This window comes from Globicephala melas, chromosome 2 (assembly GCF_963455315.2).
Source record: "Globicephala melas chromosome 2, mGloMel1.2, whole genome shotgun sequence".
Classification (NCBI taxonomy): Eukaryota; Metazoa; Chordata; class Mammalia; order Artiodactyla; family Delphinidae; genus Globicephala; species Globicephala melas.
Genome location: NC_083315.2, coordinates 75,396,382 through 75,410,685, shown reverse-complemented (window position 1 = coordinate 75,410,685; position 14,304 = coordinate 75,396,382). Strand labels below are relative to the sequence as shown.

At 41.2% G+C, this 14,304-nt stretch overlaps 1 protein-coding gene across 1 annotated transcript in view; it reads right to left on the bottom strand.

Moving 5' to 3' along the window:
• The window catches only part of ALDH1A2 (aldehyde dehydrogenase 1 family member A2), a 95,535-nt gene extending 90,286 nt beyond the window's left edge, over positions 1-5,249 (bottom strand). Inside the window, exon 1 of the mRNA XM_030878815.3 lies at positions 5,133-5,249. Within this exon, the coding sequence (XP_030734675.1) occupies positions 5,133-5,249 (117 nt within the window). The remainder of the gene's footprint in view (positions 1-5,132) is intronic.
• Between the last annotated feature and the right edge of the window lie 9,055 nt (positions 5,250-14,304).

Sequence of the window (14,304 nt, the reverse complement as noted above, 5' to 3'; positions counted from 1 at the left end):
ACTGATACTCAGTGAAGAAACTCCCTGAGAAGAGACACTGTCCATACCTTACTTACTATTGCATCTCCAGAATCTGGCACCATACCTGGCATTGTGTGGTGAATAAATGTTACCTGCACACACAGCTAATAAGTACAAATCTGACCAAGATTTGAACAAAGGCCTATTTTTATTCAGAGCCTTTCTTTTTTCTAAGTAAGTCAAGGGCTTATAAACTTTTTCTGAAATGTGGGTCATACAGTCCTGTTGTAACTACCTGACTCTGCCACTGTAGTAACAGCTACAGACAATATGTAAGTGAATTGGTGTGGCTGTGTTACAATAAAGCTTTATTTACAAAATCAAAGAGACAGTCTGTAGTTTGCTGACCCCTACAAGCTGTCACTAAGATAACTAAAAAGATAAAAATAGACATTAGTATTTGTATTTTATTATCCAACTGAGAAAGACTGGAGACAGAACTATGTTGATATTTGAGATGTTTTTGTTTTGGTCATGGTTTGATCATCACGCTAATCATCCTCTAATGCAACAGAGAACTTGTGCATGCCTGGCTTCTCTTAAGCCAGGCTGCAAGGAAATCAGACCTCACAGAACACGCACCTCAGAGAATCTTCTACCCTTACATAGAGAAACTATAATTCCTCATTTTATAGAAATAAAGGACAAAAGCACCTCAGCAAATGATGATTCCATATGATTCCTGCCTGTATAGTAGAAGACATCAGGCAGGACCCCCGAAAAGTTATCTAATTCAAATCCTACAATGAAGTTGTTTAGCTTTCCTGGGTTAAATGGAGATGATACAAACATCAAAAAGCTGTCCAATTATGAAAAAGTATAGTTTTGAAAACCTGAGGTTCCCATTAAACGTGAAATTTGATTAACAACTAATGATCAAGCAGACAATCTTGATTAGAGCTTTGGAAGTAACCAAACCTGTACCATCTTTTAAGAAATAATCCCTGGTATAGGCAAGAATCTTGCCTCAGATCTATAAACCCCCCCCCCCACTAACTCATAGAAATAGCAAATATAGTAATTTAAAGCCAGGGAATCAGAAGTCACAAAACGTAGCTCCTTCTTAAAAGAAGTAGACCAGTTCATATTCTCTCCATGTTTGCAACAGAAACAATATACAAAAATAAAGATTTAAAACTCTTTCTCTCTCAAAAAAAAGTATGTGACTGTTAGGAAAAGCAAAGTGTATGGTGAGGAAAGCTCTTATCAATTTTTTATAAGTCAAGGCCAAGGTCTTCCTTATCAATTATTCTTACTTCTTCCTACTCTGTCTCCTTCAAAAGGTTTTGCAAGGATCAAATAAGATACATATGAAAGTGCTAGGTAAGCCATTAGGTCCCATACACAATGTAAGTGGCATTATAAGTATTATCATTATTGTTATTATTACATTGATCAACTGAATTACTGCCATACTGGTAACCAAATTTTGGCATTCCATCTTTCTAAAAAGACCTTAAGCTCCTAGGAGGCCCATGCTTCCTCAGCCCAACCAGCTTAACGAAAAGCGCTGTTGTTAGGAAGATGCCACTTAAAAATCCTTCGAACTGAACTGAAATTGATCCCAGAAAACAGTAGGTGTTCAATAAAAGGTTGTTAAATGAATAAATAAAAGAATAAATAGTAGTTACCCAATGCACATTAGCTCTGATTTTCAGTTAATTGCCTTTTATTTTTTTCTCTTCTAGTTTAGTGGGTCAGCTCTCCATAACCCCCTTCTTCCCTATGTCTTAGCTCCTCACAGTATCAAATGCTAGAGGAAAACAAAACCCTTTATGTTAGTGTTAGTTATGGGCATAAACTAACAGAGAGATCAACAGAGTGATCAACAGAGAGACAGCACAATGCATGTGTGTATAGTGGGTGGGGGGAGGAGGGACTAGTAGAGTCAGAAAAGATGATAGAGACAATAGAGAAGGTAGGGGTGGGATAAAGTCGGTAGTTTTCAAAGATCTTCTGGGAATCTGGAAGAGATCTCCCCTGTAGTTAGGGGCAGTCAGCAAAGAGCAAGCCTTGATTTTATAATATGTGTACTCCTATAATATATTCAGATATACAAAAATTTAAAAACCAGACTGATAAAATAGGAACAACTCAGAAAATCTTTAATTCATAAAAGCACAGCTAAAAACAATAACACTCCTATGCTAGCTGTTAAGCAGTCTCCTTAGGATACAAGGAGGAGAGTGCACATTCTCCCGGCCCCAAAGTGGTCCCCTCGCTACTTGATGTTGGTGGAGTTATCAGTCTTTCTTGACTAAGGCAGTCTGCAGTTTTTTGTTTTGTTTTGTTTAAACATATTACTTAAAAAAAGAATCACTTTTAAAACTTGGGGTCTAGCTTGCTGTATTAGGAAAATAAAAATAGATATATTCCAAAAAATGATATTGCTGTTGATGATCAGTTCTAAATGGGTGTTGGAACTTCAGAGAGGAAGGCTTATTTGAAAAACTAAATGTAATTGCCCGAGAGTCAATACAAAACCACGAGTTCAGCCCTTTCAGCGTTCTTTGGGATTGAACTTTAATTTTGGAGCATTTCCATGGACGGACAATAGCAGTAACTTTTATTTCTTATGATCTCCCCTATTCCCCTTTTATAAAAAATGTAAAATACTTTTAGAAGAAGAAAGAAAATGGTGAAAAAATACAGAAAAATACAACATCACAAGTGCAAAGTTTTCTGAATGCATGCTACTTGAAATACTCAAAGTATCACCACTTACATAAAAGTAGTGACATTATACTGGTCCTCAAGTCATATTTTAAAGTCCTGTCATTATATATCCTTCACTAAAGAGTTTTTATTTAACAAGACAAAAATTATTAAGGATCCATCTATATTTGTCTTGTACCATTTTCTGACACAAATACTGTATTTCTTTCCTACATGTTATTCAACAATCATGCTAGCATAATAATGTTTTAGCTATTACCCTTTTTAAAATTCCTAATGAATGTGGTATCACTGCTCTAAAGGACTGTGCACTGTACCTTCTTCACTCTTCTGCTTAAACTCACTAATATAATTTCATGATCATAAGTGAATTTTTTTAACTCTCCATTAATCTTACTTTCCTTTTAAGTAAAAAAAAATCATTACCCATTACCCTCAGCTACCAAAAAAGCAGCTTCTGCTCTTCATGTTAAAGATGCTGCTTGCCCATGCCGCTTGTCTCAGAAAATTCAGAAGTCTCACTAAAGAGCTGAGGAGGAAAGCTGCTGGGAATGTTCGCAGATACCTGATTTTACAAGGTTTTGTGAAAAGAGCTTGCCTTTAGATTAGTAATACTCAGTGTTTATGAGGGTTGTTTGCCAAGCCTAAAATAAGGTGCCTCCTCCCCACAAATTAAAGAATCAAGTTACAATCCATTATTTCATTTTTGATTGTTTTTCTTTGTAATAAGTGGGAAAGTGGATACTGGATAAAAGTCTCCCCTGAGCTAAAAGACTCCACATTAAAGGCTTCAATTAGCTATAAATCAGTTGTCTTTCCTACTGGGGGAGAACAAGAGAAAAAAAGAGAGCGAGGGTTGTCAGAGTAAAAGAGAACTGGAAGAGTTTCAAAATTAAATTCCTAGATACCTAAAACTCCTTTCAGGGGCTGTGAGGAAAATCCAATCCAAAGTAAGACTAAAATCAAACCCTCCCAAATCTGAAGTCCTCTCTCCAGCATAGCTCTTGCCTCCTAAGACCTTTAAAGAGAGCCTGAAGAGGTTAGGGACTCTCATAAAACAAAACTCTTTTGCTGCATGCTTTCCCTGCTTGTTCCTAAACCCAGAGAATTGCCACACATTGGCACCATTGTTATGCAAACAATGCCTAAATGGTTGTAACCATTAACGACCTCTCCTTAAAATGGCTTTCAAGAATTTGTCACACCATCTAAAAAGCTAACAGGTACATTAAATCCATCTAAGTTGGCATTCAAAACACAAGTCACCCTGATTTTTATCCTAAAACTTAGCAGGTAAAATTTCAATATTCTGATGGATTTTTTATAAATTTCACTTTCAACCCTTAAGCCAAAACCAAACTATTTACTTCTGGACAAAATTTAGTTTATCTCGTAATAAGCATGATGGAAAACAACTTTAACCGTGTGTGTGCAGTATGTGTTTAAGTTGATTGGGCGATGTCTGTAGTAGAAATCAACTAAAAGGAATAGAAAATCAAACAGGACAACTGTAAAAGGAACTCCAAGAAACATTATTTTAAATCGCATCTATTTCTCTCTCTCTCCCACCCCAATGCCATAACATAACCGCACCCCCCCACCGTGTGTGTAATCAATGCATTTTTTTCCATGTCGAATTTGTGGGAAGTAAATTCTATTTACATTAAGGTAGCGAACTCATTTCCTTTTTATGTTGTGGTGCAACAAAAAATTCCTGCTTGGTCAACCCGAGATGTCAGAGTTCATTATAAAAAAATTTTTTTTTCAGTTCAAAAGCGAACCCGTTAATTTGCACGAATTTAAAGACTTCTCAAGTTTTCCAGGAAAACTGTCACTGCCTACAGAATTCGAATGAAATGCTGACATCGGATCTACTGTACTCAGCAGCCAGGTTTCCATGAAATCTGCAAAGGCGGCCAGAGTGCTGCGTGCCGGACGATCCTACGCGAAAGCCACTCGCGGCGCACCGTGCGGACTGCCGAGGACCCGAGCGCGGCCAGCAGCCCTGCGGGCCCCTGAAGGTGGACGGCCAAGAAGAGACGGCCAGGCTGCGTAGCCGACCTGGCAGGGAACCCTTCTTACCCCTTTGAGGAGTGGAAGCGGTGCCGACGCCTTCCCCGCAGCAGTCGGGACGCTGAGAATCCGACCAGAAGGCAGCGGCAAATGCGGTTTGGGAAGGAGCCGTTGACGGCGACCCTCAGCGCCGCGCGGCAGGCTGGGGCGAGTCCCCGACGCGTCCCAGTATCCCAGCAGGACTTCAGAAACCCCAACGCCGAGGATGGGGTGTTGTCCCTCTGCTGCGCGGGGACGACACACTGGCCCGGGAAACCCGGGCCCCAGACCCCGTCACGCCACCCTCTCCCCCTAACAGACCATGGAGAGGAAGGAAGGTTCTAGAAAGTCTCCGTGGACGGCAGGCCCTCTCGGCGCCTTACCTTGGTGTACTTGATCTCGAGGTTGGGCGTGGGCGACGGCAGGAGGTGCAGGGACGCCATGAGGGCGGCGGGGTCGGCCTTCACCTCGCCGGGCATCTCGATCTTACTGGAAGTCATGAAGGCGGGCCGAGGTCTCGCTCGCCCGCGGCGTGGTTTGTGCGGGATGTGCGCTCGGTCCGCGAGCCAGGGGCGCGCTCGCCTGTATATAGGCAGGTGTCAAGCTGGGGCTCTTCTTATTGGACGTGAGGGCCGAGGCGCGGGGGGCTGGTCCATCCTACCTAGGACGCCCCGGCTCAGCCCCGATTTACATAAAGCCCGCCGCCGGAGCAGCGCGGCTCGGACGCTTGGGGCCCACGGTCAAGTGCGCCTGCCGTAGCCCTGTCCCCCCTGGCCGCAGGGACCGGCCCACGCCCACGCGGCCGCCGCAGTCCTCGACGGCGGGAGCGCAAACGTGCGCCGCGGCCGCGCGGGTCTCAGCTGGGTGGACTGGCCTCGCTCCGGCCGGGGCAGTGTCAGCGGAAAGCACACCTTGGTGGATATGGGGCGCGGGTCCCGGAAGCAGAGCGGGGGCTGGCGGGGGACCCGAGCGGCCCGGTGCGGACGCGGCCCCGAGAGCGGGTCGCGGTGTCGGCGGGAGAAGCCTGGGGCGCTGAGGGGGCCCGGCAGAGGATGGGGCGAGCGACGCTGCAGCGGACGCGGAGATCCCCTACCGCCCGGCGCCCGCGGAAGCCCGTCTCCCCTTTTCTCCCGGGGACCCGCGGGACACCCTCCGCTCTCCTTCCCCGGGCATGTGCGCCCGGCCCTCCGCAGCGACCCCAGTCCCCGCGCACACGCACTTCCCGAAACGCGGGCTGAAGCGCGCAGTGGCCACAGGGTAGGGTACGAGTAGTGATGGGCGCGAGTCTCTCGCCCCACACTCAAAATGAGTATCCCCGCGAGCCTGTCGACGCCGCGCGGCCCTCGCCAGGACTCTCCCGCCCAGCTGCTGCCCTCTGCTGGCCGGGACCACCCCGGGCGGTTTGGGCTGCGCTGGGAGGATGGAGCCTTGGCCCTGGTACGCTCTGGGGAATTGCAAGTTGCACTGACCCCTCTGGTCTTTCTCGCATCCCTCTTTCCAGCCCGTACTCTCCTCGCCCCCAAACACATAAGGATACACCAGTTTTGCTTTTCTGTTGTTCTTCACGCTAACAGCTATCATCCCGCCAGACACTGGGCTTCTCACTTAATTGCCCCTTTGGGGTTGAGCTCCCATACCTATACCCCCCCTAATTTAAGCGTTTCTGTAGCTCTAACAGGTCTTCTAGTTTGTGGGACGCTAGAGGTCAGTATGTAGGTCTACGTCAAGAACAGACACCCCATGTCAGAATGGGCTTTGGGCTCCATGCACTAAATCTGGGGTCCAGATAAAAAGACCCTTATAGGTCGCTTCCCTTCCTAACTCTCAATGTAAGCCTGGCGGAGGCCTACTGATTCTTTGGATGTTAAGTGTCAGCCAGAAAAGATCCTGCCTTAGATACTTTCAGTAACTAAAACTGCCCTATGCTCATTGCTTGGATACTAAACAACAGTAGAAATAGACCTCAATATTTCATTTTAGTATTAAGTCTAAAGAAATAACTTCCAGCCTCTCAGAACCCAGAGTTATCTACACAAGGTTACCAGAGTGAATTGGGTTTTTGTTTTGTTTTGGTTTGGTTTTTCTTGAGAAACTAGGAACCTTAGCTTAGGCAGTTACAAGATTTCAATTCACAGGGGATCTCTATGGCCAAAAATTATGCCTTAATATGTTCATGAAATAGATGAAAACCTTACAGGGTTAGAGATACAACTGAGAGATAAAAAGTAAGGTTAGGTGAGGAGAGGGAGAAGTCTATAGCAAGGGAAATCAGTGATGCTTGTGGAACAATTCTACAAACATGCTTGCACCTTCCAATGCAAGGCAAGGTGCTAGAGACTTGTTTACAAACAAGATGGACAGCCCTGGACGTTAGTGAGCTTAAGCCCTTCCCCATGGAGAGGGAGATCACTGACTATGAGAGGCTGTGGGGAAAAGTTACAAAAGAGCATCAACAACATGATCTGGGTGCCCCATCAAGGAAGAGGCCAGCTCTCTGGGGACGCTGATCTTTGAGCTAGGCCTTAAAAGGTCAGGCTTCAACAAGGGAGAGAAGGACAGTATAGGAAGAAGAGTCCACAAAAGCAAAGGTGCAGAGATGTGAGAATGCTTTTTACAGGACATCAGTGGTGCTGGGGGAGCAGCAGATGAGGCTGGCAAGGCAGATGACTCAAGGTTGTAAGGGCCTTTATTCTTGAGGCACTGAGAAGGACAAGTCATCAAAAGATTCTGAGGAAGAGAAAAGGAAAACCTGTATAAATTAAACTGATAAATGAATATTGTCAAGAAAGACTATCACAGGGACTTCCCTGGTGGCGCAGTGGTTAAGAATCCGCCTGCCAATGCAGGGGACATGAGTTCGAGCCCTGGTATGGGAAGATCCCACATGGCACAGAGCAACTAAGCTTGTGTAGCACAACTACTGAGCCTGTGTGCCACAACTACTGAAGCCCGCGCGCCTAGAGCCCTTGCTCCACAGCAAGAGAAGCCACCGCAATGAGAAGGCCACGCACTGCAGCAAAGAGTAACCCCCATTCACCACAACTAGAGAAAGCCTGTGCACAGCAACGAAGACCCAACGCAGTCATAAATAAATAAATTTATAGAATAAAGTTTAAAAAAAACTAAAAAAAAAAGAAGAAAGACTATCACAAACCAGAAACCATTGATTTATATTCTCCACAAAGTATATGACAGGGTGTGTTCACCCTTGACCTAACTCTGGTGTGCTAACTCCAGTTCCATCACCATGGCTGGAAGGAATAGGATGATAGAATTATTAGCGTTTTTTACACAGTGAGGAAGAATAATAAGAGATTCCCTTCTTGTTCAGGCAAGAAAGTGAGGATCTTTTGGCTTCTTCTCCTAAACATATCCAAAACATTTCTTCTCCTAAACATTTCCATTTCTGCTGACTACTTCAACCATAAATGAATGTAACTTTCCTAAGCTCTCTGATTGAGGGACATTTTCTCTTCCTGATCTTAAGTTTTGTTTCACTTTTCCCCATCTTTTACTATAAGCTTTTCTGTTCATAGATTTCTAAGATTTTTTTTCTTTGCATGATCATTCTCTTTTCCCCCTATCTTCAGCTCATGATTGTGGCCATTTTTTGGTCCAAACTCTAATTCAAGATGCAGGACAAGATTTAGCAGAAAAGAATAGTGAATTATAACTACTTCAGTCTTCTTGGTTTCTATTAGTAGAATTTATTCTGCTGTTACTTTCAAAGCTGCCTTAAAATCTCTTCTCACATTCTTCTTTCCTTTTCTCTCTCTTTTATCATCTTGTTTTGTTGTCCTCTCATTTCCTCCACAGATTTCAACAATGGTTGAAGTAGCAGTCTTTATCTTCAGGTTTCTAACATTTTGAATTTCAGTCTTTTCCGTGATTTGGCTAAGAAACGTATTTTTTGCCCACCCTTATAATGTTTCCTTCTCCCACCCTCCCCCACTTGTAATTATCTATTTTTTAGGATACATTTGTTTAAAACCCCCTGCACAAGGGAACATAAGCTACAGCATGCTCTATTTATTTCCTTGTGAAAACATTTTATTAGGCCTGGTGGAGCCAATATCTTGGGGTTGTAGGGAGAAAAATAAATTCTTGCTTCATATTTCCTCACCTAAATAGTAGAATTGCAAAGCTGTAATTTTCAGGCATCAGCTTTATGTGATGAAGCTTGACTTTAGGTATGAAACCATAGCAATTTAGGCTTCTCTTCAGATTACAGTTAAAGGGGAAAAGTATTTGTTAAACTGAGGAACATGTTTTAGAAGTCAATGAGGGAAACTAAGTAGAGCACAACGAAGGAACACTTTTGGTTTTGACAATAACTGAATGTCCAGCTTGAACTTCAATCTTTCGTGTTTAGGGGCTATTTCAGCCTCAGGTGGCCCTGCTTAATTGCCATCCTGTTCCCATCACTAACCATGATGACAGCCTACCTTTTCTAACAGATACACTTGCATTTTAATTTATCTGCAAAAATAAATCACACATTATAGCATTGCCTTCTTCTGAGTTAATTGAACCAGTTCCTTAAATGTCTCTAAGTCTAATGATTTGAAAGAGGCATGGTGTTTGACATATTTTAAAAATTAGGGCCCTTGGGTTGTATGCAGAATGATCTCAGTGCTTATTTCAGATGTAAGTGTTTCCTAACGATCTCATTCATCTCAAATGGGATACGCCTGGCTACTTAATTTGAAATGTTTCCTGAAAACTCTAACAGGAAAGCTTAATGTAAGGTATATTTATAGAGAAATGGTATTTAATATATTAACAAAAGCTTATAAGAGCTTTACATATTTTTATCCAGAAATGCTTAACGAAGTATTTTCGACCCATTATGAAAACTTCTATAAAATAAATTCACTTATATTTTTAATTTAATGTGAATGTTAACTTTTTATTGGGATCTAAATGCTCACTTAATTATTCTTTTCCTTCCAATATCTAGAAGAAAAGAGGCTGAGATTGTGGCATTTATTAACCATAAAAATTCTCTACATATTAAGTACCCATGCCCAATGTGGCCTCTGGTCACTATATTCTATGAAAAAGAGTATTTATGGTTGCAGGGAGTAGATTCCTAATTGGTCATGACTCCAAAAATCATGTTTTGTTACAAAACACAATTCTTTCCTTTTAAAATATATCCTCCATCTTTTCAGAGCCTCAGGAGACTATTTTAAAAGTGGAAACTAGATTCCTCTTTGTTGTAAAGCCCAGTTCCACCTGATATATGTTTTAGAGGCTTAATTTTGGGTGCAGAGATGAGCTCAGTACATTATCAATAATCACGCTTAACAGGCGTAGGGAGAAATTAAAATCCCAGCTCTGCAGCCTTTTCTTATGAGCCTGAGGAAAAAGGCATTAGCTCCCTCTGCAGTTGATGGTATGTATGTGCAAGTGAATATTGTCATTTAAAAAGCAACAGCTTGGATTCAATGTACATGTCTAATACTGATAAATCTTTGTTAGATGTTACAGTTTTAGTCTGAATTACTTTAGAGGAAAAAAAACCCCTCAAGATCCAGACAAATTTTACACTGCAGTTAGTTTAGGAGAGGGACTTTCATTAAAAGACTTTGTGATTTTTAAGAAAAGATAGGGTTCATTAGCCAAATTTACCATAAAAGGTGCAGTATTTAGAACCCTACAGTCCCGTTCACATTATAGTTAAGAGAAGGTAATATCACAGAGCAAGTCACATGGGTGTGTCTCAGATTGGAAACAACTATTTTTATCATCATGAGTGAGGAAGAGTTACTAATAGGCAAGCCCCAGAATTTATTTTTTTCCTCACCCAGATAAGTGGTTGGCATGTAACTAAGTTTGCTCTTCTGTTTTTCTTTTGTGTTCCTTAGTTTGCATTTTTCTTTTTACTTTAAAAATTCTTCAAGTCTACACATAACTAATTCTTAACCATTACTACTACTCACTTTAAGACTCTCCCGTTCTAAAATATAAACTTCTTCCCCAACTCTTTCTGCCCTTACACAGTCATTTACACAGAGGGTCTTTGGGCATAAGTAATCCTCATATGACCTTTGGTGATATTTGGGGCAGGGATCCATGTTCAGGTTCATTAGAAAACGAGCCTAAATGAACAGTCATTGTTCTCCTTTACTTGCTGGAATGAGCCATTGAAAAGATAATGAGGAACACTTTAGATGTCTTGACAATAGAGGGGGAATGCCAGCATCTTTCTTCTCAACCCCACAGTTCAATCTGTGAAAGGCACAGGGCAAGAATGGGAGGCATTCAGAGCTAGGATATAGACATCCAATTTGGACATGGAGCCCCAGACTACAAAGGAAGGGTCTCTTGCTTCAGATATACATACTCCCCCTTTCAGAGCATCTGTGACTCCTTGACTACATTGCTAAACCAGGACTTTTTTTCTCCCCCTATCAATCAAATAGCTTCAATTGAACAAATATTCATTGATGATACATTATGAGCCAAGCACTGACATAGAGTCTGTGAAGAACAACAAAGAAGTGTGTGGAATGACAGTAACTGCATATGTGAAATAATTCAAGGGCCATATGAGACAGGAAAGAAGTGAGAATATGCAGTGCAGAATGAGAATGAAAGAAAGTGATATCAGAAAGGAGACAACCTATTACAAATAATTTTGTTGGGGCTTTCCATAGGCCTAATACTCTTCCAGGTGCTATGAGGGACATAAGACACAAGTGATAAAGGTAACATTTTCCAAAACATGGCCCAACAAAGAACTCCTTTGACATTTTTTAGTGTGAAGATAACTAATGTTATCCAGTAAGTAACTACTTGTAGAACTGGAACTCCCAAAAGCAAATACCTGGATTGCCTCCCACTTCCCAAATCCTAGTTATATGTTCTCAAGTAAGAGACTGGCACAGGCCTAGCCAGAAGAGAAAACACACTAGGGACTAAGGGCAGTTTATTTTTTTCCCCACTTAAGAACAAAAGAGAGCATTAAGTTTGACACTACTAATGCTTACATACCTGCCATCGACCTGCCACTTTACTCCTGCTATTACATTCATGGAACAGTCCAATGGTTTTCAGCCCAGTTTCCAATTACAATAATTTAGAGAGCTTTTAAAAATACGAATGCCCGGTCCAATCTCCAGAGATTTCAATTAGTCTGAGGTGGGGCCCAAGGCATTGATATCTTTAACAAAGCTTTCTGGTGTCTATAAGACACAGCCCAGCTAGAGAACCACTGGTTAACCCACAGAATGTTAACTCTGTGGGGTTACTTGAGTCCACTCTGCAGCCCCTGGATTGGAAAAGTGGACTCCATGCTTCTCACTTTGTAGTGCTCTTTGATTTGCTATTTTTAATTTACTATTTGAAAAACACATCAAGCCTCAAATGGATTGACCTTTCTGCTAATGTAATTCACCTAAATTAACAGAGGCAATTAACTAATTTATATTGGAACTGTGCACTTTCCAGTTCACATTTATCAACCCTTAAATGCTTGATCTGGTGTTGCAGTTTAAATTTTTTATTACTACCCTTTAAATCTGAAGAAATGTCTTACATCTAATTAGCCAAACTTACATATTCAATTAATAGATTCATTACAGGCTAATGAATATGGAGGCAGCACCAGGGTAACATCTGCTTGCCAGTTGAAAAGATGCAAACTTTTCTACTACGAAAAAAGAAAAGTGTCTGTTATATAACTAAAACAGCTTGAGCTTTCAGTTTTAACATTTCTGCCTACTATAATGCTCTTAAGGAGTTTTATGGGCCTGCTAACCTACCAAAAGCAATATGCTGTCCAGAGATAGCTGCCTTTCCAGAGAAATATGGAAATCAGAATTGCAAAAGAAATACATATCCAAATATACGTTTCAATATGAAAATTACATGTCTAGATTGTAATCTCAAATTATTGTTTTTCTAACCTGTGTTTTTCATTAAAAATGCCTAAGATAATGAACTCAATGAGAAAATTAATATTGCAAATTAAACAAAACCTTTAATTTACTATAATATACTTTAGGATCATCCCAAACTCATGTGATTTTATATATTTAAAGATATGGCCAGACATTATTTTGGGAACTAGATGTTCCAATAGTCAGTTATATTTGTTGTTGTAATTGTTGCTTTTGATATGGACCTTTTTTTTTTGTCTTTATTGAATTTGTTATGATATTGCTTCTTTTTTTTTTTTTTTTTTATGTTTTGGTTTTTTGGCTGCAAGGCAAGTGGGATCTTAGCTCCCTGACCAGGGATTGAACTCACATCCCCCGCATTGGAAGGCGAAGTCTTAACCACTGGACCGCCAGGGAAGTCCCTGTCAGTTATATTTGGATTCTAGATAATTCAGAAATCTAAAATGAATTTCCACAATATTTCCAGTTATTAAAATTCGGTTTTTACTTCTCTGGCTATGCAGGAATAGGTATTTTTAGTAATTTTAAAAAAAACCGTGAGTTTCAGGAAAGGTGGGTGAGAGCTAGAATTCACTTGAATTAGAGGTGGCAAGAATGTGAGGAAAATAATCAGAAATCACTTCTAAAGCATGTGATATCTTCCATGTCAAAGCAAGAATTAAACAAGTGACTTTGGACCTATGTCTGCAGGTAAGAGTATTTCAAGACATGTGTGTGCTACTCTACTGGAGCCTTAAAAGTCTTTTTTTTTTTCTTCCATTTTACTCCTTATATTCAAGCTGACACTTGGACTATTAAAAGACCATATTTCTTACTTTCAATTATACAAATGCAAAGTCCCGATATCCCTGTTAGAGTATCAAGTGCACACTAATCAAATATTCTAAAAATGAGCCACTGCAATATTCGCATGTCTAATATTGATGGCCTTTTATGTACCTAGCACTGGCAAGACTCCCTGGGAGTATGAAAAAGAAAACTATAAGGTCACACCTCAAGAAATTCACAACTTGATCCTTGTAAGGAAAATCTTCAAAACTGACAACAAATGTACTTAGGTCCACAAGATTTAATGTGTTGCAAGGGCAGTTAACACTTTTCAGTATCTGAAAAACAGTGCCAATGTGAGTAACTCTTCCCTACACTATTCTCAGTGATGTAAGGAGCACAAAAAAAGACAAAAGGGGGAAAAAGTTCACCTCATGTGCTCAGCGGGACTGAGAGGAGACCATATAAGCAATATCTGAGTAAGAGGAATGTCTTCCCTGGTACTCATGCTGTAGAGGGGCCACAGTTACAAATACACAAAAAACAAATTCAGTAAAGAATACACGAGCAGCTCTGTCATTCAGGATCTGACTCTCAGTGTTCATAAACCTAAATACCCACAATCACAACTAACACCATTCAGGTCCCGAGGAAATGCTCTTCCTCATCTCTTACAAAAGACAGCATTCGCATGCTGGAAGATTAGTGTGTTAAGTGGCTGTCATCATTAGAGTGCAGGCAGATTTGATCAGTGCAACACAGAGATGAGAGGAAAGACAAATGAATTCACTTACCAGATCCTTTCTCTCAGAGAGCATGAACGCAGTAGATTCTTTGAAAGTGAAAGTATTGTTTCCCAAGAGTGCCAAGTGTCCGTTTT